The following is a 22,409-nucleotide window of genomic DNA, read 5'->3' as shown; positions in this document are numbered from 1 at the left end:
TTGAGGCAAATTCTGTATTGAGCTGTATTTTTAAGGTTTGTTAAGCTTAAATCTAATATTCAACTGGTTCAGGAGTCATTCTTTTAACTTCCTAAAGGATATCATGTTGTGACTGACTGGGAATCAGGGGGACATTCATATGATGCAGGTGAAGAGAGTGGGGTAAAACATAATGGAGGCTGTAAAAAGATCTGCGTCAACTGGAAGCACAGATGGTGGGCGGGACAGAAATAATCGTGACTATTCGATTATTTACAGATTAGTCGACTATAAAATAATTGTTAGTTGCAGCCCTAGTCTTCAGTAACCAATATCTCCAAAAGATTTAAACATGTAATAATGTAGGTGTGCTCTACTTCACAACACACTGCAGAACTTTTGCCATTTTCCCCGTCACCCCCCCCCCATCGACAGCTAACCCAGCATCCATCCGGCATCCTAGCTGACCTGTTAGCTCTCTCCAGCCAGCAGAAGACCATCTTACATGACTCTTGTTTGGTCTCTTTCTCTCTTTTAATCTTCTTGTGTTTCTTTGCTGAATCAGTGACGTTGCGTTTTTGAGCGTGAAGCGAAATTTTTTCCTCTGTGTTACAGGTCGTATTGTTTTACTGTGATATTCAACAATAATAATGTATTTTTCCAAACATTATGCAGCACTACATTGTTCTATCAGTAGTTTCTAAGATGATGTCTGGCAACAAAAGGTCGATATCAACCGAACAAGTTCAGTTTTTTCTTTATCAGACATGTGTGTCACACACAGCCGTCATGGTTCAACGTAACCCTCCGTTTTCATCAGAGGTGTCAGTTGGTAGAAAAGTGACGTAAATGTCAGCTGATGTTCATGTGGGTGTGGTCAACCTGTCAGTCTGGGCAGCCCGTTGCTGGTGTAGGATGTTGCTCCAGGTGTGGGGAAGCAGGAAAGCACTTCGTCCCGCTTCATGGCTGTCTAGACTCGTTTCTTAGTCTCCACCCCTCCATAATCCAGCGCTGATGTCTGCTGCTTTTAGTGCAGATGTGTCCTGGTATTTCCACAGTCCAGGAAATGACCTGGAAGTTATTAAAGTCGCATCATTTCCATTCATGCTGGAAGTCAATGACTACATTTAAAAATACGGTGAAAGTCTAGTAGGACAAGTTCTATCTCCTCTTTTCTCTTTATTTTATTTCATTTCATTTTATTTAATTTTATTTAATTTAATTTTATTTTCCTGAAGTATTTATTGGACATTGACGTAAGGTACTTCCTTTAGAAACCTTAAGACTTGTTAGGCTGTACAGGTCTGTGGTTTGTAATGTGAAATGAAGTATGTTTTTATATTTAATGTAAATCTCTCTCTCTCTTTTTCTCACACACACATTCACATATGTATTTATTTATATATGTAAACTGCAATATTATGAAAACTGAAAGCACCTGTTTTATAAAAATGTAAGTTTATTAAACAACATTTCACTTTTTTTCTATTATTAATCCATCAGTTGGACTGAGTGAGGCTGGTGCAGCAGACTGTTCGCTCAGCTCAGCCATAACTTATCTGCAAACTTTTTAAAGCTTTGCGTCGCAGTCAGGAACATCTGCACAGAGTCTGTGTATTAATGCGGTTGTGTTGTTTGCACATTACGAACCATCTTGGGGCTTATGGGTGAATTTGACTTTGCACAATCGGATAAATCTGAGTGATTGTTCCGTCAGCGCTTTTGGCTGGTCAGGCAGAAAACTGACAGGCTAATGGCTCTTTGGCATCCCGGTCTGTTTATGTTGACCAGAAAATCTTTTTTTTATCAGGAAATCAAAAGAACATATCAAGCAACCAGGTCCAAAAAAAGCCAGCCAGCCAGCATTTTACTAAGCTACTGCAGCTGACTTTGGTGTTTATGCTGGTATTATCATACAACTAAATGTGCTTCTGGAAGTCAGTCATATTTTTCACTTCCATCAAAAAGCAAAAGCCTGTCCCTGTCATGTCTCTGTAATGTGTGCTTCTTACTTCCATTAGTTAAACTGCATTTCTTTTTTTAAAAATTTTTTTAAGTGTTGCATGTCATAGTCTTTGGAAAGCTGCGGCAGTTTTGCACTTATGTCATGGGATGGCTCAGTCCCAGCAGTGATTTCTGAAACAGACTGGCTCTAAGTGCACCGCCTTGTCTGAGAAATACTCACATGGCTGCACAACACAAACCCAAAGTCAGGAGAGTGTGATCTGCAGGACTCTTTCTTCAGTACATTCATTCACCATTAGACGGATTTGTACACGATTCCTCTGCAGGGAATAGCTGGGAGATATCTGCTTCTCTTGTATGTGGTTGAATTGAAAACAAAGCAGAAAACTGAAGTAGAAAGAAATTAGACAAGAATCAAGTTTTTTTTTTTTTTTTGTTTGGTTTTTTTTTTTTTTATTAATTAAATGAAAAAGATTTTCATTAACAAACATACATTGGTTGGAGTTGTCATTTTAGAAGATGTAAACGTTTTGAGCAGAGATGGTTGTTTAAGGTAAATATAAATAGATTAATAAGTAACAACTGAGGATGCACTGATCACTTTGTTGGCGATATGAATAACCAACGTCCAATCAAATGGATTCAAATAACAATTTTACATTAAATATAACTGACAGAAAAGACAGTTTTAAAGAAGAAAAATCAGTAAAGTTGCTGCTGATGGAGACTAGTGTTCATTAAGTTTTACTGTTGCAGGTGATGAACCCGTCATCTGATGGACTGATGCGTTCGTCTGTCAGGGAAAATCTGGTGCTCCTGGCAAACATGTTGTATTTATCTTGTTCGTGGAAACAATAAAGAGTTTTACTAGATTTATGAGGGCCGACACTTCTCAGAGGTGCTGACGTCCCACATCAGGTTCACACACTCGGGTCTGCAGCAGAACGGCACTACTGAAAGTCCTTATCAGCTTATTAAGGATTAATGTCACTTGGAAGATTAATTGGGAAAATCACTGGACTGGTTTATGTTATTTCTAGATTCCAGAAACTATTCAGACCCCATTAGATGTTTCACTCTTTGTTAATTTGCAGCATTTTGCTAAAATAATGTAAGATGATTTTTTCTTACTAATGTACACACAGCACCCCATTTTGACAGAAAACCCCAGAATTACAGATATTTTTCTACATTTATGAAAGAAAGAAAATCAAATATAACATGGCCGTAAGTATTCAGACCCTTTGCTGGGACACTTTTATACATATGTGTGCCATTTCCAGGTTTTATGGCAGAGTGACCCAATGGGAGCCTCTCCTCAGAGCAAGATGCACAAAAAACAGGCGTAGTTTACCAGAAAACACATGAAGGACTTCCAGACTGTGACTGGAACTTTATGGCATTAGAAGTAATATGTAAGGAGAAAACCTGACACATTTCATCAATACAATCACAACAATGCAGCGTGGTGGCGGCGGCATCTTGCTGTGGTGGTATTTATTAGCTGAAAGGAGAAGAAGATTAATGCTGCAAACTAGGGCTGGGCAATATGACCTTTTAGTCATATCCCGATATATTTTATGGCATGTCACGATATACGATATATATCTCGATACTTACCTTAGCCTTCAATTAATGCTTTGGTGCATACAATCACATCAGTAAGATGATTTTGTGTCTCCATTAAAGCACAATTGTTCATACTGCATTAAGATATGCTGATTTTAAACATTCATGCTAAAAGGATGAAATTGTAACGAAGCAAATTGATCAAAACCGTATTTATTATAAAACAGTTAAAGCAGTGGCAAAAACATGTAATTTTAAAACAAAATAAAGTGCCTTTGCATGATGTAATAAGTGCAACATATGAAAATACGTGATCTAGGGGGTGACTTTTCCAACGATGAAATAAATTTGTGGTACTACTACATTTTGTGGCGACATACTTTGCATATGACAGTTGTTTGGTCAACATCTTCTCTCCGGTATCCAAACCACCGCCAGATGAAGGATCTTGTACTATTTTTTCTCGGAACAAATTCTTCCTCCTCCATTTTTTGTAATTCGCGCTGCTACTGCTACTACTACTGCTACTGCTACCGGAGTTCTCTGCTAGAAAAGCTGCTCCGCGCTGCTTCTCCTGATGTAGCCTGTAGCTCACGTTATGTACGTAGCTAGGTTTGCTTTAACTCTCTGTGCAAAGCGGTGGAGAGAGGCGAGGAGGAGGGAGAAAACCCCACCCACAGCTGAAAACAACTGCGAGACAACAGGATACCCGAATATGACAAATATAGACATTTTCTATATCCCACAGGGGACTAGCCACAATATCTCGAGTATATTCGATATATCGCCCGGCCCTACTGCAAACTACAGAGATATCCTCAGAACCTCAGACTGGGCTGGGGGTTTGCCCTCTATCATAATCACACAGGAAAGATTACAAAGGAATGGCTTAGAGACAACTCTTACTGTTCTTCAGTGGTCCATCAGAAGCCCTGAAGATGGCTGTCCATCAGCGTTCACCATGTAGCCTGACTGAACGGAGAGGATCTGCAAGGAGGGATGTCAGAGGATCCCAAACCCAGTTCATAAACTTGTTGCATCATTCCCAAGAAGATTCGTAGCCATATTAGCTCAAAGGATTGCTTCATAATCTTCTAGATACTTATGGCCATGATGTCATATCAGTTGTTCATTTTTAATGAATTTGCAAAAATATTTCTACATTTCTGCGCCACTTCAAAGCGGCACACATAGAAGCACTGGTCTGTTGAATTAAAGATGCCTTCCAACAACTCACAAATCAGATTTCATGCATTTGTTCACACACACTGGAAGATAACGGCCTCTTTGGAGGCCAGGACACGTTAAAATGCATCTGTGCAGTTGTACTCAAGGTGCTACACAATTTCTCCATAAAACCTCCAACGTTTACGCAGAAACTGTGAGGCAAAGTTCAGCTGCAGGGTTAGCTTATGCCTTTTACGTCCACACAGTGACACATCATCAAGTCTCTCTGGATCTCTGAAAATGATGAGTCATAGTTGCTTATGAAAAGGTCAATGTGGGAAGAAAAACTTGTTCACGACGATACTCGTCAGTCAGCTTTCACCATCACATCGGATGTATTCTGGCGGCATAAACTGCTGAGTCCGTGAGCGGGAGGTTGGTAGAAGAAGCCATTTTTAGGCTAAAGATGGGGATGTTTCTGTAAGACCAGACGGGAGAGAAAGGAATATCATCATTTATTCATGCCGTTTTGTTTACAGGGACAGATACGTACTTTGTCAGGAAAGCTTTTTAGTTTGGCACTTTTAGTTTCAGACTAGAGTTCAGTTCTCCTTGGTTAAACCAGCAAATCAACCAGTGTTAAACAGCAGATTCACCTGTAAAATGTTTGTCAGAAAGTAAATTAATAAATATTACAGGAAGATTATAGTATTTAAAGTATGTTGACAAAAACCTATTAAAACCAGTTGTATGGAAATGGAAAAAGATGAGCTGAAAAGGATGTTTCTAGAGGAAGTTTATTCCCAATATGAAGGAGTAATGGATTTATTTAGATTGTTTTTGTGTTTACACACACTAACTGATGGTCTCCTGCATCCCACCTTTTGGTCCAGCTGAGCCAAAACATGTCATCAGTCTACATACATTGTGGAAATGTGGAAAATGGTTTCTCACCATCATCGTGTCCGTGTGGCGACATGTACGTTGACTGCTGTTTATCTGCTGCAAAGGGACAAAGTGAACATTTGCAGACTGGAAACTTTGATTAAATAATGTCGCAAAGGTCTCACGGTCAGGTAGACACAAACTATAGATGATGTTCAAGGAAGCAAGGCACACCACAAGTCCACCCAGTGGACTGGATAATTGACTACCACCATCTCTGCTTGGATTTCTGGACTGTGTGCAGATTAGAACCTTTTTTAACTAACAGTTAAAAACAATGAAGTTGGCATTAATTTAGGTGAAGAATCCGAGACACGAACAGGAAAAAGTTGGAGGTTTGACTGAAAATCTGCTAAAGTGCTAAAAATCTGATCCCATGCAAGCTCCAGCTCTCCCTGTGGTGTAATTATAAACCAAAGTATTCATAAAACACTGAAATCTTCATCCACATGTTCGTTTTATCGAGCTGTTAGTGATTCATTTTATCTGGAACTTTCCCAATGCCTCTAATATCAGATGCCTCTGTTCAGAGGATAAAAAAAAAAGAAAACCTGAAGGCAAAACTCTGGATTGATCTGACATGACATGACCTTTTTGGATTTGAACCATGAACTATAAAAAAAAGGGGTTTTATTTTTGCGGAAATGTTGGATTTTTTAAAATTTATTTAAATGGGTTACATTTTTGACTGAGAAGATGCGCAGATGGATGATGGAGAGAAAAATGGAGCAGCAATTAGATTAGTAGGTTAATAGCTCTCTCATTGACTACATAACTTGCCCCACAGCTGGCTGCAGTCTGAGCAAAGCTGTCCTGCACTTAAAACAAATTGTAAGTAGCACCATGAATGAGCTTAGCTGGAAACATCAGAAGATTGGCAACTGACACTAGGAGCGCTTTTAGCACCCACTCCACGGTTTGCCCACTCATGCAGTAATCCGTGATGTAAAGCATCAGTCTGCGTGTGGCAGCACGCTGTTTTTGGCTGTTTTAAGTTCAAGTATCGCTGTAAGCGAATGCAGACAAGCTGAATTATGCCAGGGTCAGGACCATGGGATTGGGTCCAGGGATTATCACAGCTCAGTTAGCCTGTGGGATTATACAAACGCCGGACAGTTAGTCTGACTGACCACCGGCCTTTGCCAGGATCTCCTCAAGTCTGTCCAGCTCCTGCTCATCCACACATGAGTGGCTGAGCAGCTGAAGAGATGCATTGTTACAGCAGGAATTTAAAAGTGGCACAAATTCTGTTTCCTTCCTGCTCAGTGATAAATGTTCAGCGTCAGGGACATTAAACACATTTTGTTTTTATCACACAAACGACAATCTGGATGTGATCAGATATGGATATCGTATGTCCTGCTCCTACTTTGATAGCTGATAAATTAAATGAATAATTATTTTATTATGTAACTGGATTTTACATTTTGTGAGCCTTTCATTGTGTTGCTGTTCCAGTGAGGCGAAGCATTGCTGCTGATGAGGTGCTCATATTTCTTCATGTGTGAACAGAGTGACGCACGTTTCAGGGAAGCATGTATGATTTGAGGATCAGGACTTGGTTTAGAAATAATACAGTGAAGAAGAGGAAGACAATGCAAGTCTCCTGATCGCCTTGTGTATCTCATGCCTGTTTCTCCTGCCTTCCAGGACCACGCTGTGCGAATGAGTGACTGATGCCAACTTCGCTTCTACAGGTGAAATTGTGACTTTTTAATTTCATTCCATGTCATCATTTTATTTTATTTTATTTTGTTTTATTTCCTACAGTAAGAAGGCTTGTGTTCTTGCCGGCTTATGTCCGTTTGTAAGTTTTTTTTTTGTTTTTTTTTAACTGACGGGTCGTGGTCTAACTTAGATGTTGGGAGTGATCCGGATCAGCATGTGGATCCAGGAATGTTTTGAAAGACTTTGTCTCATTGCGAGAGGAGGTCATTTACAGTAACTTTGCATATAAATCCAGAATAATGGTGAGAAAATCCAGGAGAAGTTCCCAACAGTTTTTACTAGATATCAAAGGTAGATATGGATCCTGGCAACATTCTGGATACTACCGTCCAGAACAGGGGAAAATAGAGAATCTCTGGAATTTTTATCACTGCAAGACAACTAATTAAGACATAAACATGCAAACAAGCACCACAATACAGCCAAGACACTGTGGATTTGTTATGATGATATGTCGCAATAAGTCAATTAATTACATGAGAAGAAAAAAATGCGTGCAAAAGTTTGCAGGCCGCAATCATTTGTATTTGTCCTTCTCTCTCTTACTTTCTATACAGAGCAATACAACAAGCTTGCATCTGCATTTAAAACACAACCTTCAACGGCAAAAAGAGACCTCCACAGACAGGCTAACTCCGTCTTCCCAACAGTCCACGATCACCGGGGTGTTTACCTGACAGATTAAAAACAAACAGGACAGCGCAACATGGCGTGCACTCGGACAGCATCGCCGGTAAAGCGACGATGCTAAAAAGGCGACATTTTGAAAAATGTTGCAAACATTTCACAGCCAGCATGAATTGCCTGGATGAACATACGTGTTACAAACAGCAGTTACACAACTCCAAGACAATTTTACTCTTCTGCTCAACATGTGCCCTTATATAAGCCGACCATACACTAAGTAACTGCTGACTGAAAGTGTTTAGAGACCAGATCACCACGTTGCCAGAACCCCAGGAGAAATCCGGATGTGTTTTAGCAGACCTGGGACTGGATGAGCATAAACTAGTCCGCACATCGAGCTAAATGTTCTGTAGAAATTAAAGTATGTTGATGTTTGAAAGGGTGGACTTCCATTATTATGGCATTATCATTAGATTAGTTCAAAATTGTCTCAAAATGATAACAATAATCACTTATCATAATATTATCATCTATTTTAATAATGTGAGACAATTAATCACATGACAGGCCTAACAGTGGATCCACATGAAATGAATGTAGGATTAGAATGTGGGCTGGAAATGGGCAGCTTGGTGGAGGTCTGCAGGTCTGCACTCTCCCAGTGCTTTTCTGGTTTTAGAAATCAATACACATGTTAAAACCAAACATGTCCTGAATTAATATTTGAATAAAAATAAAAAAAACAAAGTTCCACCGAACTTTTAATACGATGTATAAGAAAAATCTTCCACAGACACCACCAGTGTCATAACATTTGATGCTATTTTATGCATTTTTAACTTGATTATATTTCAAATATTGTTTCTATCTAATGTTCTTTTTTATTTTCTCTTTTGTTTCTCTTTTTAAATTATGCTTATTTTTCAATCATTCAGCGTCTGTGTAAAGCACTGTAAATCGCCCTGCTGTTCAATTGTGCTGTACTGATATTTTATTCTAATTTTATTTTATTTTATTCTATTTTATTTTATTTTGTTTTTATTTTATTTTATTATTTTATTTTATTTTGTTTATTTTATTTTATTTTATTTTATTTCACTAACTTTTCTTTTTTGTTGTTTCCTGTCGTAGGGCAGAATGGGTGTGTGTCCCCTGCTCCTGCTGCTTGGTGTAGCCCTGGGGGTCTCGGCCCAGATTGAAGCCCCTGTCACAGGTAAGAACCTGCATCCAGTGTTTCTACCTCAAGTTATTCACACTGACAAATGACCAAGTTTCCATTTTCTCCTCACAAGGTCCTCCAAATGCTACAGCCAAGCCCACAGACCCACCCACTGCACCCTTCGTCAACGCCACGGTTCCACATGCACCTGCTTCCCCCGAGCCACCCACAACACTTGCCCCCACAGTTGCCGTGCCGACAACAACAGTAACAGTGACGACAACAACAACAGTCGCCACAACAACCGCAAGCCCAGCTGGCGACGAGGACCCTCAAGCTTCTGGTCCCAATGGCACTGTGCGAGTGTTACCAGTTCCTCCTCCACCTCCTCCCACTCCCACAGATCCCCCTGAGGCACCAACAACCACGGAGCCCCCACCGCCTCCTTCTACCACTACAGACGTAGATGGAGGAGGTGTGGAGTCAGCATTTCCAGAGACTGACCCCAGCTCCACTGTCGATGTAGAAACCACCACTGTGCCCAATGTGTCCCCCCCAGATGGTGAGTGCCGTTGCAGATTTTATGCAGTAAATGAAGACTGTCTCTCATGGGTGGATCTGTTGTGAAGTCTTGCATGATGATTCCAGATTATTACGGTTGTTTTTGTTATTATTACAGGTAGGGCTGGGTGATAGGACAATATATATCGTTTGGACGATAGAAAATGTCTATAGTGGGAAAATCTAATCGAAAAATCGAAAATCTGGATTTTTTTGCTTCACAATTTTAAAATTGATTATTTGATAAAAAAAAAATTTTTCAAACAAATAGAAATATTTCATTATAAAATTTTAGTCATTTTTATTGATCTTTTTACTTGTATTTTTGGGCGTCATAGCAGCAGAATGATGGTGTGGCTACAGAGTTGTTTTTTCCTCATTGAAATCAAGAAAAATGACGAGCAAAAAAGAAAAGTTTTATAAATTTATTTTGTTTTTAATCTACAAAAATCAGCAATGTCAAAGAATTGTGAGAATCGCAATTTAAATCGAATCGTCACCCAAATAATCGGAATCGAATCGGGACAAAAGCGTACCGTCACATCCCTAATAGTTTCATATGAGGCTTTATCGTTTACACCATGATGAGGTGCTTTACTGCACAGGAATCAATTTAATATCATTATTTATATCATTACGGGGATATAAAATGAGCGATATCGGGATATGAGATTTTGGTCGTATCGTCCAGCCCTAACTACAGGTTTCATATAAAGACTCAGGCTGTAAAACCAACAGTTTGCAGAGCAACATCCTGCTTCTCCTCTCGCTGCATTAGTTGACCTCTCATACGTTGTTGTGGCTTTGTTGCCATGTTCCAAACTGTAATCAGGAAAGACTCATGTATTAACCGACCCTTAATCACCCTGGATTATTATTCCCAGCATTAATGCATTAATTTTGATAGTTGCATGGTAACAAATCTGTTTTAGGGCTTTAATCCACAAGCAGACGGTCAGCAGACTTCAACGAACGCATATTTGTTGATGTTTACAGACTCTGTCGATGTTTTATCAGCTTGACGAATCGGCATTGAGTCTGTCAGAAAAAGGCCGCACTCTGATTCGATGTTAAAGTAGCGAATGACTGCATGAGGAAGAGGCAGCCGTGGCAACAGGAAGTAAACTACCAGCCTTACATCTGCCATTAACTTGGCCTTGTAGAGCGAAGGTCTAAGAACAAATTTTACTAAAAACAGAAACACTTTTTTGCTCTTTTAATCATAGGCAGCGCTGTGGCCTCACAGCTAGAAGGTTGCTGGTTCGAGCCTCGGCTGGGGGAGGGTTGAACAGCGGTCTTTCTGCATGCAGTTTGCATGTTCTCTCCATGAATGCGTTGGTTCTCTCCGGCTACTCCAGTTTCCTCCCACCCACATGCATGATCTCTATGGTCAACTGATCACTTATCACATGTATGTCACTTTGCATAAAAGCATCAGCCAGACCAGCTCAGTGTGGTCTTCTGGTAGGCCTTGTTGGATAAATGCACTGGCAACCTTGTCTTATTGGACAGGTGTGTATTTTGTGTCCTGGCCTTTAGTTGGACAGATTGTATAGTAGGGGTGGGAAAATCGAATCAAAAAATGGAAAATCGGGATTTTTTTGCTTCACAATTTTAAAAATACTATTTTTTTTCCAATTAAATAAAATTAATCCCAAAATTTTTGTCATTTTTATTGGTTTTTATTGATTTTTTCACTTGTCTTCTTGGGCATTATAGCAGCAGAATGATGGTCTGGCTACTGTGTTTTTTTTTCCTAACTGAAATCAAGAAAAATTACTACCAAAAAAAAGAATTGTTTTTAATCTACAAAAATCATCAATATTGAAGAATTTCGAGAATCGCATTTTAAATCGAATCTGCACCCAAAACATTGGAATCGAATCGAATCAGGACAAAAGCATATCGTCACAGCCCCACAGTTTACATTATGTTTTTATGCTGTTTTGTTTATTCACACTGAAATGATATGATATAAAACGGCCGGTCTTTGTCGCTGCTAGTTTTTCATTGGGCTTTAGTGTGTAAGAGCCCTTGGAAGACACATCCTCAGTAGCTTGGAGATATACTTTGGACTTTTATCAGAGATTTTATATGCATTTCATCCCAACAGACAATAATTTACATTTAAAACCTTCAGCTGAATGTCAGAATTAAAGCCTCTCACATTCATAACAGCTGTTTGGTTATTTAGATGAACATGAGAAATCATTTTGATTTTATTCTTTTGATTAATTAGATTTTACTTTTCAAGCAAAGTTCCATAGCTGATAATCAGAAAATTGACAAATTGATGACTTTTTTTTTGGCTTTGAGTACTTCTGGCTCAGTATTTAAATGATATTCGAGTAGTTTGTCTCTTCTGGATCAGCTGTGTTAAAGAGGTTCCTCTTAATACCGTTTTTTCTCTGTTTGCATTGATATTCTAATGAATTCATTCCTGCAGTTAAAGCCTCTTTTCGTCATCTCTTTGCCTAAAAGAACTTTGATGAGAGAAAGCAAACATCAGACATGTGAGGAGTGAAAGTGGGTTGTGTGTTATTTTGGTGGAAAGGCCGTCGCAGCGGCTAAAACGAGGCGGTGAGTGCGGCAAAGCGCTCTCCGGTCAACAGTCAACCTTTAATATTTTAGACAGTTGAACATTTTTCTGCTTTTAGACTCCATTGTAGCAGAGCTGGAAATATCCTGACGTGACATACGTGCATTTGACCAGTCAGCCACAAAAATCAGGATACAGGCCACAGCAGATTACCCCGCCAAGAATATTATTTATATACAAGCTTTCTCCTGCTCAGATGGCTCCAAGCTGAGGTTCAGTTTGAGGAGGAGCAGGAAGGGGGTTAGCAGGTGTAGCCTAATATGTGACAGAGTAGCCACAAATGTTTTAGCATTATATAATTATTATACCACTTATATTAATGATTATACTATTATATATTATAGTATTAGCCCCTGTGATGGACTGGCAACCTCTGCAGGGTGTACCCTGCCTCTCGCTCAATTATTGCTGGGATAGGCTCCTGCTTCCTGCGACCCCTAATTGGACAGAGCGTTTAAGAAAGTAAATGAATTATAGTATTACATATATAATGTATAGAAGTTGGGTGGTTGTCTAATAGTTGAGAAGGCGGGCTCGAGTTCGGTAAATGTTACATGCACTTGTACTGATATGGCACTTTTCCAGTTGTATTGACCACTCAAAGCGCATTGACACACACCCGCGAATCTACACCCGATAGATGGGTTAAATGCAGTAAAGTTAGTGCCCATCTCAGCAGGCAAGAGGCAGGTACAACCTGGGGCTGGGCGATTAATCAGATTTTAATCTCATTACGATCTGGGTTTTCAACCATCATAGAAATAAAAGTGTGTGATTATTTTCCTCTCTGCAGTTTCCTCTCCTGCTGTCTTCAGCTGCTAATCGAGCGTCTCTGGCGTTGCAGCGCTGTGCTGTAAACTCCTCCCACAGCCGCTTTGCTTTCATTCAGACACTGTTGCCAACTTGGAGACTTTCTCGCTAAATCTGGAGACTTTTTTTGTTAAAAGCGACAAATCTAGCAGCTTTTACTGGAGTTATTAGAGACTTTTCTGGTGTTTTGGCGACTGACTTGAAGGCACATATTGTTCTGCAGTTACTGTAAGGAAGGAGCAGCGGGAGCCTCTCCCGTCCTAAAGCACTCCCAGGCGGCCAGTCTCAGTCGGCTCCGGCTGCAGGTCAATGTAGAATAACTGCAGAAGGTTGTGGAAGTTCACCTAAACATAGTTTATACCATTGTCAGTGACAACTGGCTGCTTTATTTTCCTATACATAGTTCGGGGAGGTAAACATTGTAATATCCCTCCGTTATGGGGCGTTACCATAGCAACGCGTTAACCAGCTGGTTCAGATCAGCCGTCTTTTAACAGGTGAATGAGAGAAACGCGCCTCAGCCTGACTGAGGCGGTTGTTTGGTATAAAACGTACATCCAGGCCAACGTAAAATAGTTCCTATATAAGCGGTAAAAGCATCAGATGGTCATAATGCACAACACGGAGTCGAGAAAACCACGACGCGCAGCATTGTTTAAGAATACTGGATAATTGTGCTAAATATTCGAGATCTCAATTTCAGTCAAAACAATCGGGATTATAAGTTTTGTCATAATCGAGCAGCCCTAGTACAACCTGGACGGGTCAACAGTCCATCGCAGCCACTCGGGGTTAATAAAGTAAAACTAGTTTTTCATCTGCATTCTGCATCTGGTAATAGACATCACAACGTAGCCTCTTTTATGTGATTAACAGCTTTTGTTCAGCATATTTTCTAGCATCCTATGTGCATGAAACACGATTCCCTGCTCTGTTTCTTTTGTATTAATTATTGATGATCCATGATAAAAGAGAAGAAATCTGCAGCTTATGTCACTGATTCATGTGGTGAGAGGTTTTTTTTTTTACTGTGCAATGCAAACTTCAGGTTTTTTTTATATGTCCTGCAAACCTCCAGATGTTGGCGACAATGGCGCGCTCAGAATCAATTAGACAATGTTAAGTGTCATCTCATCAACTTATCAATGCTGCCGGTCAACATGTATGCAACATATGCAGATGAATCACCCTGCATAGCCTGTTCATCGTTATATAAGGTGATCGCTTTCCATTCGTAGGTCTTATGTAATTGTTAGTTGTCTTCCTCTGGACATCCTGCAGTGTGCTGTGAAGAGCTGCGAGTCTCTACATGCCATCTGATCCGTCGCCGTGTCAGCTCCACATGACACTCACAGCCTGTTGCCCCCCTGCTATTTGAAAATGCACATATTGTCCCATGGAGAATGCTGAAAAGTCCTGGGAATTGTGAGTGAAAATGCAACATCACTGGGCGGCGGGCCAGAAATCCTTCTCCCAGAAAGTGCACACAGAGCACGAAGTCAAATGACGCATTCTTTGCAGCATACTTTTGTAATGTGTAGAACTTTCTTGAATTAGATCCATGGAACAGCTGATTTTGTCTTTCTATTGTCACCCCTGCCGTGCAGTTTTCTAGAAAAAAACAGTCTTTTGTTGCACCCTAATGTGTCTTATTGAACAGTCATCAGCACACAAACAGCAGGCGGCTTTTTGTACACCAAACTCAACTTGTTGTTCAGGCAAATCTCGTGTGTTTTGTTCCAACCGTTGCACTGAAAGGTCACCAGGAAGACCACCGGGTTGCCTTCAACCAGTTATACTCATAGTGGAAATGTATACAAATTGGTGAGCTATTGTAAAGTACCGAGGGCAACATGAGGAATAGATAACTTGTTCTGTGTAATGTCTAATTTGTAACGGTAAGCCAATGTGACTTCGAGCCTTTCCCACCAGTCACAAGCCAAACAGCAGAGCTGTAAGCTGCCAGGCCTTCGGAGCGTTTAACATCACAGGTTAAAAGATTTCTGTTGAATTCACAGCAAACTTCCTAAATGTTTCAGGTGTTGTGCCATCTCACTGCATGCACTACCGTCATGGGTATAACTAGTAACTAACGCATAAGGTTTCCCCCGCAGTTAAAATGTGATTCATCTGCTCACTCTGAGGACACACTGTTCAACCATGTATTTGTTTTTTTTTGTTTTTTTTTTTAACTCATTATTTATTTACAAAGATGCTAGTTACAGGAATGAAAGATGCAAACTGATGTTAAAGAATCTGGGGAAGCTGAGTAACTTCTGAAAGACTTTGATACTTTGAGTTTGAATGAGAATAAAAAGTAGGGACTAAATCAGCAGTTCAACAAAAAATCCTGCAAAACGGTAAAATAATGTGGCTTAAATTACAGCCTCATTATACAAATGCATAATCAGCTCAGATGGGGGAAAACGCTGGAAAGAAATCAGTGATTTCAGTCGTAGTCGTACTAGTAGAAGTAGTAGCAGAAGAAGTCGTCATGCTTTCAGGTAATTGATTGGAGGAAGATCATGAGAATATTCCCCAAAGTTTAAGATGGTAAGTAATTTATTTAAGCACAAATTAAAGGCATCCTTTACACGGCTGTAACGATTTGCTTTTGTCCCGATTCGATTCCGATATTTTTGGTGCTGATTTGATTCAAATTGCAATTCTCACAATTTGTCGATATTGCTGATTTTTGTAGAATAAAAACAAAAAAATTGATAAAACTTTTCTTTTTTTGCTCATCAGTTTTCTTTGTTTCAAATAGGAAAAAAAACACACAGTAGCCAGACCATCATTCTGCTGCTATAATGCCCAGGAAGGCTAGTAAAAAGATCAATAAAAACAATAAAAATGACAAAAAAATTTTAGAATGGATTTTTTTTATTTCTTTGAAAAAACAATCAGTTTTTTTAAACAAAAAAAAATCAATTTTTTATTAACAAAAAAAAATCTTTTAAGATTGTGAAGCAAAAAAAATCCAGACTTTTCAATTCAATTTTCCCACCCCAATCCTTTTAGTCCAGAGCTACTCCATCAGATCTTACGAGGGCCGTAGCCCTGCAGGTGTTCAGCGTGTCCCTGCTCCAACACACCTGACTCAGGCTAACTTGTGCATAACTTCATAGGCTGTTGGTTCATTTAAATTGAGTCAGGTGTGTTTGGAGCAGGGAAAGCCCTTGCAGGACTGCGACCCGCGCATGGCCGGTTTGGTTCGCCCTGTTTTAGACGTTTCAGGTCGTTACCGCAGGAAACAGCAGAGCGGACGGTTTAATCATTCCTGTCAGCCCTTCAAAGCTTCCTGATAAACTCATTTAGCATGTTTTATGTTTCTGTATCACTTTGTTCAGCTTTCATGCGGGTGATAGAAGGTTGGTACGCAGCTTTGTCTCTGGTTCGCTGTTTCTAGATTTACTGTGAAGGTAAGCTAAGCAGCTGCTTGCCATGAAATAAACGTGTGGTATCAATAAAGCTTCTGGGCAAACATCTTGAAAGTGCCTCCAGAAGGTTCTTTAAGGTAAAACACGTCCATATCTGGGCCTGTATTTACTTAGTGAAGTACTTTGAGTTGGAAAAATGAAAAAAAGGTTTCGTGTTTATGCATCTAAAGAGATCAATGATTGATTTTTTTTTCTATTGATAACGACGACATAACTGTCAGGATATTAGATTTAAAACGTCTTCATCTTTGAGACATTTTATAATGGAATACATTCACATCGATTTAATTCCTCTTATATTTTATTTTGTCTCCGGTGTAGACAATGACATGCCGATCATAGCGGTGATGGTGGCCCTGTCCTCCCTGCTGGTCATCATCTTCATCATCATCATCCTCTACATGCTCAGGTTGGTGAAGTACAGTTGATGATCTTCACTGCAGAGATGTGTGTGTGTGTGTGTGTGTGTGTGTGTGTGTGTGTGTGTGTGTGTGTGTGTGTGTGTGTGTGTGTGATGGCCTCAGGTGCTGCCGTTACCGTGGCAACGAGTGATTGCCGCGCTACTGTGAGAAAACAGCACTGTCTGTCTGTGTGTGTGTGTGTGTGTGTGTGTGTGTGTGTGTGTGTGTGTGTGTGTGTGTGTCTACATTAACATGCACTTTGATCTTTGACAGATTTAAGAAGTACAAGCAGGCAGGAAGCCATTCAAACTCCTTCAGACTGACCAATGGCAGATCAGATGATACAGGTGACACAACCAGATGTGTGTGTGTGTGTGTGTGTGTGTGTGCGCTTTGCATTTGTCAACAGTTGCAACATGCTAAATGGCCAGTCTAATTGTTGCCATGACAAATTGGTGAATATTTCCAGCCAGCTTGACCAAACTTGTTGCTCATAGTTTTTTTTTTTTTTTTTTTTTTTTTTTTTCCTCACAAGCTTTACTTGATCTTTCCTCCCCGACTGATAACAATTCACCACCCATCGGAGGAGGCTTTTGTTTGTTGTATTACCTAATCTACAGACCTACCGTGGACTCCCATATGTTCAGATGTTAGCTTGCATCGCCCTCTGCTGGGCATCTTAAAAACATGAATGAATGATGAAGTCAGTCTAACATGCTGCAGGACAGTTCCGATCTCATGTTCTTATTCTGTATCCCATGTCTTTATCTCCACCTGTCTGGCCCCTCCCGTTCCTTCCCTCCTCTCCTCACTCTTGCCTCCTCCCTTCCTGCTTGTTGGCGCAGAGCTCCAGAGTGTGCCGCTATTGGCCCGTTCACCCAGCACAAACAGGAAGTACCCACCCCTTCCCATAGACAAACTGGAGGAAGAAATGAACCGTCGCATGGCTGACGACAACAAGCTCTTCAGAGAGGAGTTTAACGTACGGCACACTCAAACACACTGGAACTCTACAGCTGAAGTTTTCATAACCAGAAGCACTTCCATATGCAGACTCCCGGAAACCGAATGAATATTCAGAGTTAATTAAGAAATATTCCAAAGAATTTATATGTTTACAGAAAACAACCATTAAAATCTCTTATTAATGGACTAAAAGTGATGTTGTAGAACATATTTACCAGCTTCTCAGTTAGAATATGGTACCATTAAAACTCAAAAATCACCTGAAGTGAAGACACTTCAACATTCAATGTCAGATGGAAAAAGTAAAGATTTAGGCTGAAGTCAAGTTTGGCTACTGCAAAAAAAAAAAAGAAATGGAAATTAGTGGTGAGTTTATCATGATGGAACTTGGCCAAAACCAAAACTTTACCATCAAAACATCAAATGAAACTTTATTTATTTCGCACTTTTAATGCAAAAGTAATTAAAAGTGCTTAAAACGAAACAATCAGGTGTAAATATTTACGCATGAAGAAACAAAACAGTTTGCATAAAAAACTAAAAGCGGCTTCTCTGTGAAGGTAGAGCGCGTGCTGGACCAGGCAGGGACAGACATATAACACACCTGGCTGCTTGTTGATCTGTTACCTGAGTCGTTTTTTCTTTGTTCAGGCACTGCCAGTCTGCCCCATCCAGGCATCATGTGATGCTGCCTCCAAAGAAGAGAATAAAGAGAAGAACAGATATGTCAACATACTGCCATGTAAGTTTTCAGTCCTGCACGGTTGTATTCAGCCTCAGTTGGTTTACACATCCGTCATCTAGCTGGGAAAAGTGTTGGAAGCTGAATTATTTTAGCATCACTTTGGCTGCACCTTCTGTCCTCTGCTCTGTCTCTTAGATGATCACTCCAGGGTGCATCTCTTGTCTCTGGAAGGAGTTCCTGACTCTGACTTCATCAATGCCTCCTTTATAAATGTTTGTACTTATTTTCTCCATAAGAAACAGCTGTTCAGACATAAAGGATATGATTTAACGTGTCAGCATCATGCTGTTGTCTCTGTCTGCCCTCCTTCTGTTGCAGGGCTACCAAGAGAAGAATAAGTTCATCGCAGCTCAAGGTGAGGTTGACGTCAGCAGTGGAGGGATAAAACACTGTTGTGATGTTCTTTAATAAACTAGAATATTAATGCACCTCATGTCTCTGTCTTATTATTTTAGGACCGAAGGAGGAAACTGTAAATGATTTCTGGCGCATGATCTGGGAGCAGAATACAGCCACCATCGTCATGGTGACTAATCTGAAGGAGAGAAAAGAGGTAGGAGAGCTAGAGGAGCAGGATGGTGATTTTAAACCATTTTTTTCTCATCCTACTGAAGGACATGCTGTAAAATTATATTTAACATGTACCTCAATAATGCAACAAATATCTAACCCTATAAACCCTCCCATCCCGTATGATTTTACTTCTGAATTCAGTTAACTTGTGCGCTCAGTGTGAAACTCCTCTCTGCTGTTTAGTGTAAGTGTGCACAGTACTGGCCGGACCAGGGCTGTTGGACATACGGGAACGTTCGCGTGTCTGTGGAGGACACTGTGGTTCTGGTGGACTACACAGTCCGCAAGTTCTGCATCCAACAGGTATCACGAGCAACTTATTAGATAAGCTTAAAAATCTGTGTTAGCATGATGTATGTACGTAGAGTTATCTCTTTTTATCAGCTGTTGGCTGCATGGTGTGTCCACTGGGAACATGATGCACTTTTATGTGTTTTCCTCAGTACGCGTCAGAGTTTGGAGAGTTGAGTATTTACAGTTGTGCTCATATGTATTCATACCTTTTCATTAAAGAAGGAAAAAAAACAGCTGCCTGTAAAATAAGCTGAAATTGACTAAAGTAATAAAAAATAAAAATTTGATGAAAATCATGACATTATTTTCTAATTTTGGTTCAATAGAATTTTTTTTCCTTAAAAAGCAAACAAATAAGATAATTTATTACATATTACATCACTCATAAACTAATATTTAGTTGAACAATCCTTTAATGTTTCCGCTCCAGTCAGGTGTTTTCTGTTCCTCTCAGTCAGACTTCTGCACCTGTTGACAGGTATTTTGTCCCACTGTTCAACAGAAAAGGCTCTAATTTGTCCAGGACACGTTTGTTTGTTTGTTTGTTTTTTCTTTCTTCAACTCAATTCAATGACAAAACAGTGTCTTATATTACTAAACTATATTTTTGCAAATTTTTTGTGATTGTTCCTTGTTTAAGTCTCCTGCTATTTGAGTGACTGTTATAAATTCAGCCATTTCTTTAATGAAAGGAGATGAATACATATGAGCACAGCTGTATGTAGAATTAATCTCTGAACGCTGTCGCTGCTGTAATGAAGCCATTTATTGTGTACCATATCTGAAAACGACATACATCAGTGGAAACTTCTGTGTACTATTACATGAGTTTGGATTCTTTGTGTCTCAGGTGGGAGATGTCTCTGGGAAGAAGCCTCAAAGGCTCGTCACCCAGTTCCACTTCACCAGCTGGCCAGACTTCGGGGTGCCCTTCACTCCCATCGGCATGCTCAAGTTCCTCAAGAAAGTCAAGACCTTCAACCCCCAGTATGCTGGCCCCATTGTTGTTCACTGCAGGTACATGCGTCGCTTATTTTCCCACTTTCTTTTTGTCTTGTATTAGCCTGCATGCCATACACAACTCACAGAACCTTATTTCTGTCCATCAGTGCGGGTGTGGGGAGGACGGGGACCTTTATAGTGATCGACGCCATGCTAGACATGATGAACACCGAGAGGAAGGTGGACGTGTTTGGTTTTGTTACCAGAATAAGAGCCCAACGCTGTCAGATGGTCCAGACAGATGTGAGTCCGGTCCATTATCGTGCTAGCACGCTACGCTAACCGTTTCACATAAATCACTCAGCAACAGCTGAAGAGAAACTGAGAGCGATTTGTTTTCTCTCCAACAGATGCAGTACGTTTTCATCTTCCAGGCGTTGTTAGAGCACTATCTGTATGGAGACACAGAGCTGGAGGTGACCTCGCTGGAGTCCCACCTGGCTAAGTTGTATGCCCCTTCACCTGGAGCTGGCTGTAACGGTCTCGAGGCTGAGTTTAAGGTGTGTGTGTGTGTGTGTTTGCATTCAAATTTACTTTGGAAGTTTTTGACACTAATTTTAACTCATTTCTGATCTCCTGATGTCTAGAAACTAACATCCATCAAGATTCAGAATGACAAGATGAGAACAGGCAATCTGCCTGTGAACATGAAGAAGAACAGAGTTCTACAGATCATTCCATGTGAGTACACACTCATTTATTCTCCTTTTGTGCACACAAATGGGACTCACAGCCCAAATATTCCCACAATGCTTTGTGTTTGTGTAGTTGGAAGGAGATATTTCCACTAGAGGGCAGTGCAGAGTTTCATAACAGTTTCAATAGAAATGTACAAGAAGCGACATGACAGTGTTGGAGGAGATCATATCAGTGCACCGGAGGGAACATGAAAAGTGCAGGGTTTGTTTTTTTTTTTTAATTTTTAGTTTTTTTTTTTTTATTAAAGGAGGTAGCATGTTCAGAACAAGTGCATGTGAAATAGACAGAAGAAAGAAAAAACAAAGAAAACCAGTTCTTGCAATTAACAATAGTCTGAATCAGTCCCCAAGAGTCCAAAATGTCAATGCTTCCTTCCAGAAGAAGGAAGGGCAATGGTGGCCAAGATTGTCCAAAAGAGGTTGTGTGTACTCTGTGTGATGATGATACCTTCCCAAGACCTCACTGCCATCACTACAGGAGGCTGGAACAAGAACTTAAGTTGAACTTTCCCTTGCCAGAGAGTCAAACATCGAATAATCACAATTCTGATTTACAAATTAACAAAACTTCCAATGCACTGAGTGTAACAAATACAACTACACATACATAAAAGAAGATATAAAAAATAGAAATAAAAATGAACAAACACATTAAATAAAATTATGCAGAAAAGAAGAAGAATAAAGTTTTAAAAAATAAATAAATAAATAAATAAAATAAAATAAAAAAAATAAATAAATAATTGAAAAAGTGTATTTAACAGCGGTGGTCTGTGCAGCCATTAAACACAGCGGAGATTCTTCTTCTTTGTCCATTTTGCTGGTTGCATGTGACCTCGAGTGCACAACGCTGCCTCCACAGTTTCTGGTGATACTGTTACTGACAAATGTGTATTTAATGTTGATCATAATTGGGCCTTGGTGCATTAAATGTCAAGATCAGGGGATGAAATTCCAAATCGTCTCCAGTCAGCGTAAATGCTTCTCTGTTTGTTCCAGACGAGTTCAACAGGGTGATCATTCCAGTCAAACGAGGAGAGGAGAACACGGACTATGTCAATGCCTCCTTCATCGATGTGAGTGTTTAAAAAAATAAAAATAAAAGCCTGGATTAGAAAGCATTCTGTCCTTTCATAACAGAAAGTCGTCGATCTGCTGTTTAAAACAGGGTTTTCTCTTCC

At 40.0% G+C, this 22,409-nt stretch overlaps 1 protein-coding gene across 2 annotated transcripts in view; it reads left to right on the top strand.

The window, feature by feature from the left end:
* ptpra (protein tyrosine phosphatase receptor type A) overlaps positions 1–22,409 on the top strand; it is a 36,626-nt gene that overhangs the window by 6,859 nt on the left and 7,358 nt on the right. The window contains exons 2-17 of one of the 2 annotated variants that reach the window (XM_079242232.1): positions 7,276–7,322; positions 9,112–9,193; positions 9,273–9,701; positions 16,871–16,958; positions 17,224–17,297; positions 17,796–17,932; positions 18,568–18,658; positions 18,797–18,873; positions 18,980–19,016; positions 19,117–19,214; positions 19,418–19,537; positions 20,379–20,545; positions 20,638–20,773; positions 20,881–21,030; positions 21,118–21,211; positions 22,228–22,304. In XM_079242232.1, coding sequence (XP_079098358.1) covers positions 7,302–7,322; positions 9,112–9,193; positions 9,273–9,701; positions 16,871–16,958; positions 17,224–17,297; positions 17,796–17,932; positions 18,568–18,658; positions 18,797–18,873; positions 18,980–19,016; positions 19,117–19,214; positions 19,418–19,537; positions 20,379–20,545; positions 20,638–20,773; positions 20,881–21,030; positions 21,118–21,211; positions 22,228–22,304 — 1,878 coding nt within the window. In that variant the 5' untranslated portion in view covers positions 7,276–7,301. Of the gene's footprint in view, positions 1–7,275; positions 7,323–7,964; positions 8,087–9,111; positions 9,194–9,272; positions 9,702–16,870; positions 16,959–17,223; positions 17,298–17,795; positions 17,933–18,567; positions 18,659–18,796; positions 18,874–18,979; positions 19,017–19,116; positions 19,215–19,417; positions 19,538–20,378; positions 20,546–20,637; positions 20,774–20,880; positions 21,031–21,117; positions 21,212–22,227; positions 22,305–22,409 lie in introns of those variants that run through there. The other variant, XM_079242231.1, reaches the window with a different exon arrangement.

Source organism: Telmatherina bonti (assembly GCF_933228915.1).
Source record: "Telmatherina bonti genome assembly, chromosome: 6".
NCBI lineage: Eukaryota > Metazoa > Chordata > Actinopteri > Atheriniformes > Telmatherinidae > Telmatherina > Telmatherina bonti.
This window is presented reverse-complemented; position numbering and strand designations above follow the sequence as displayed.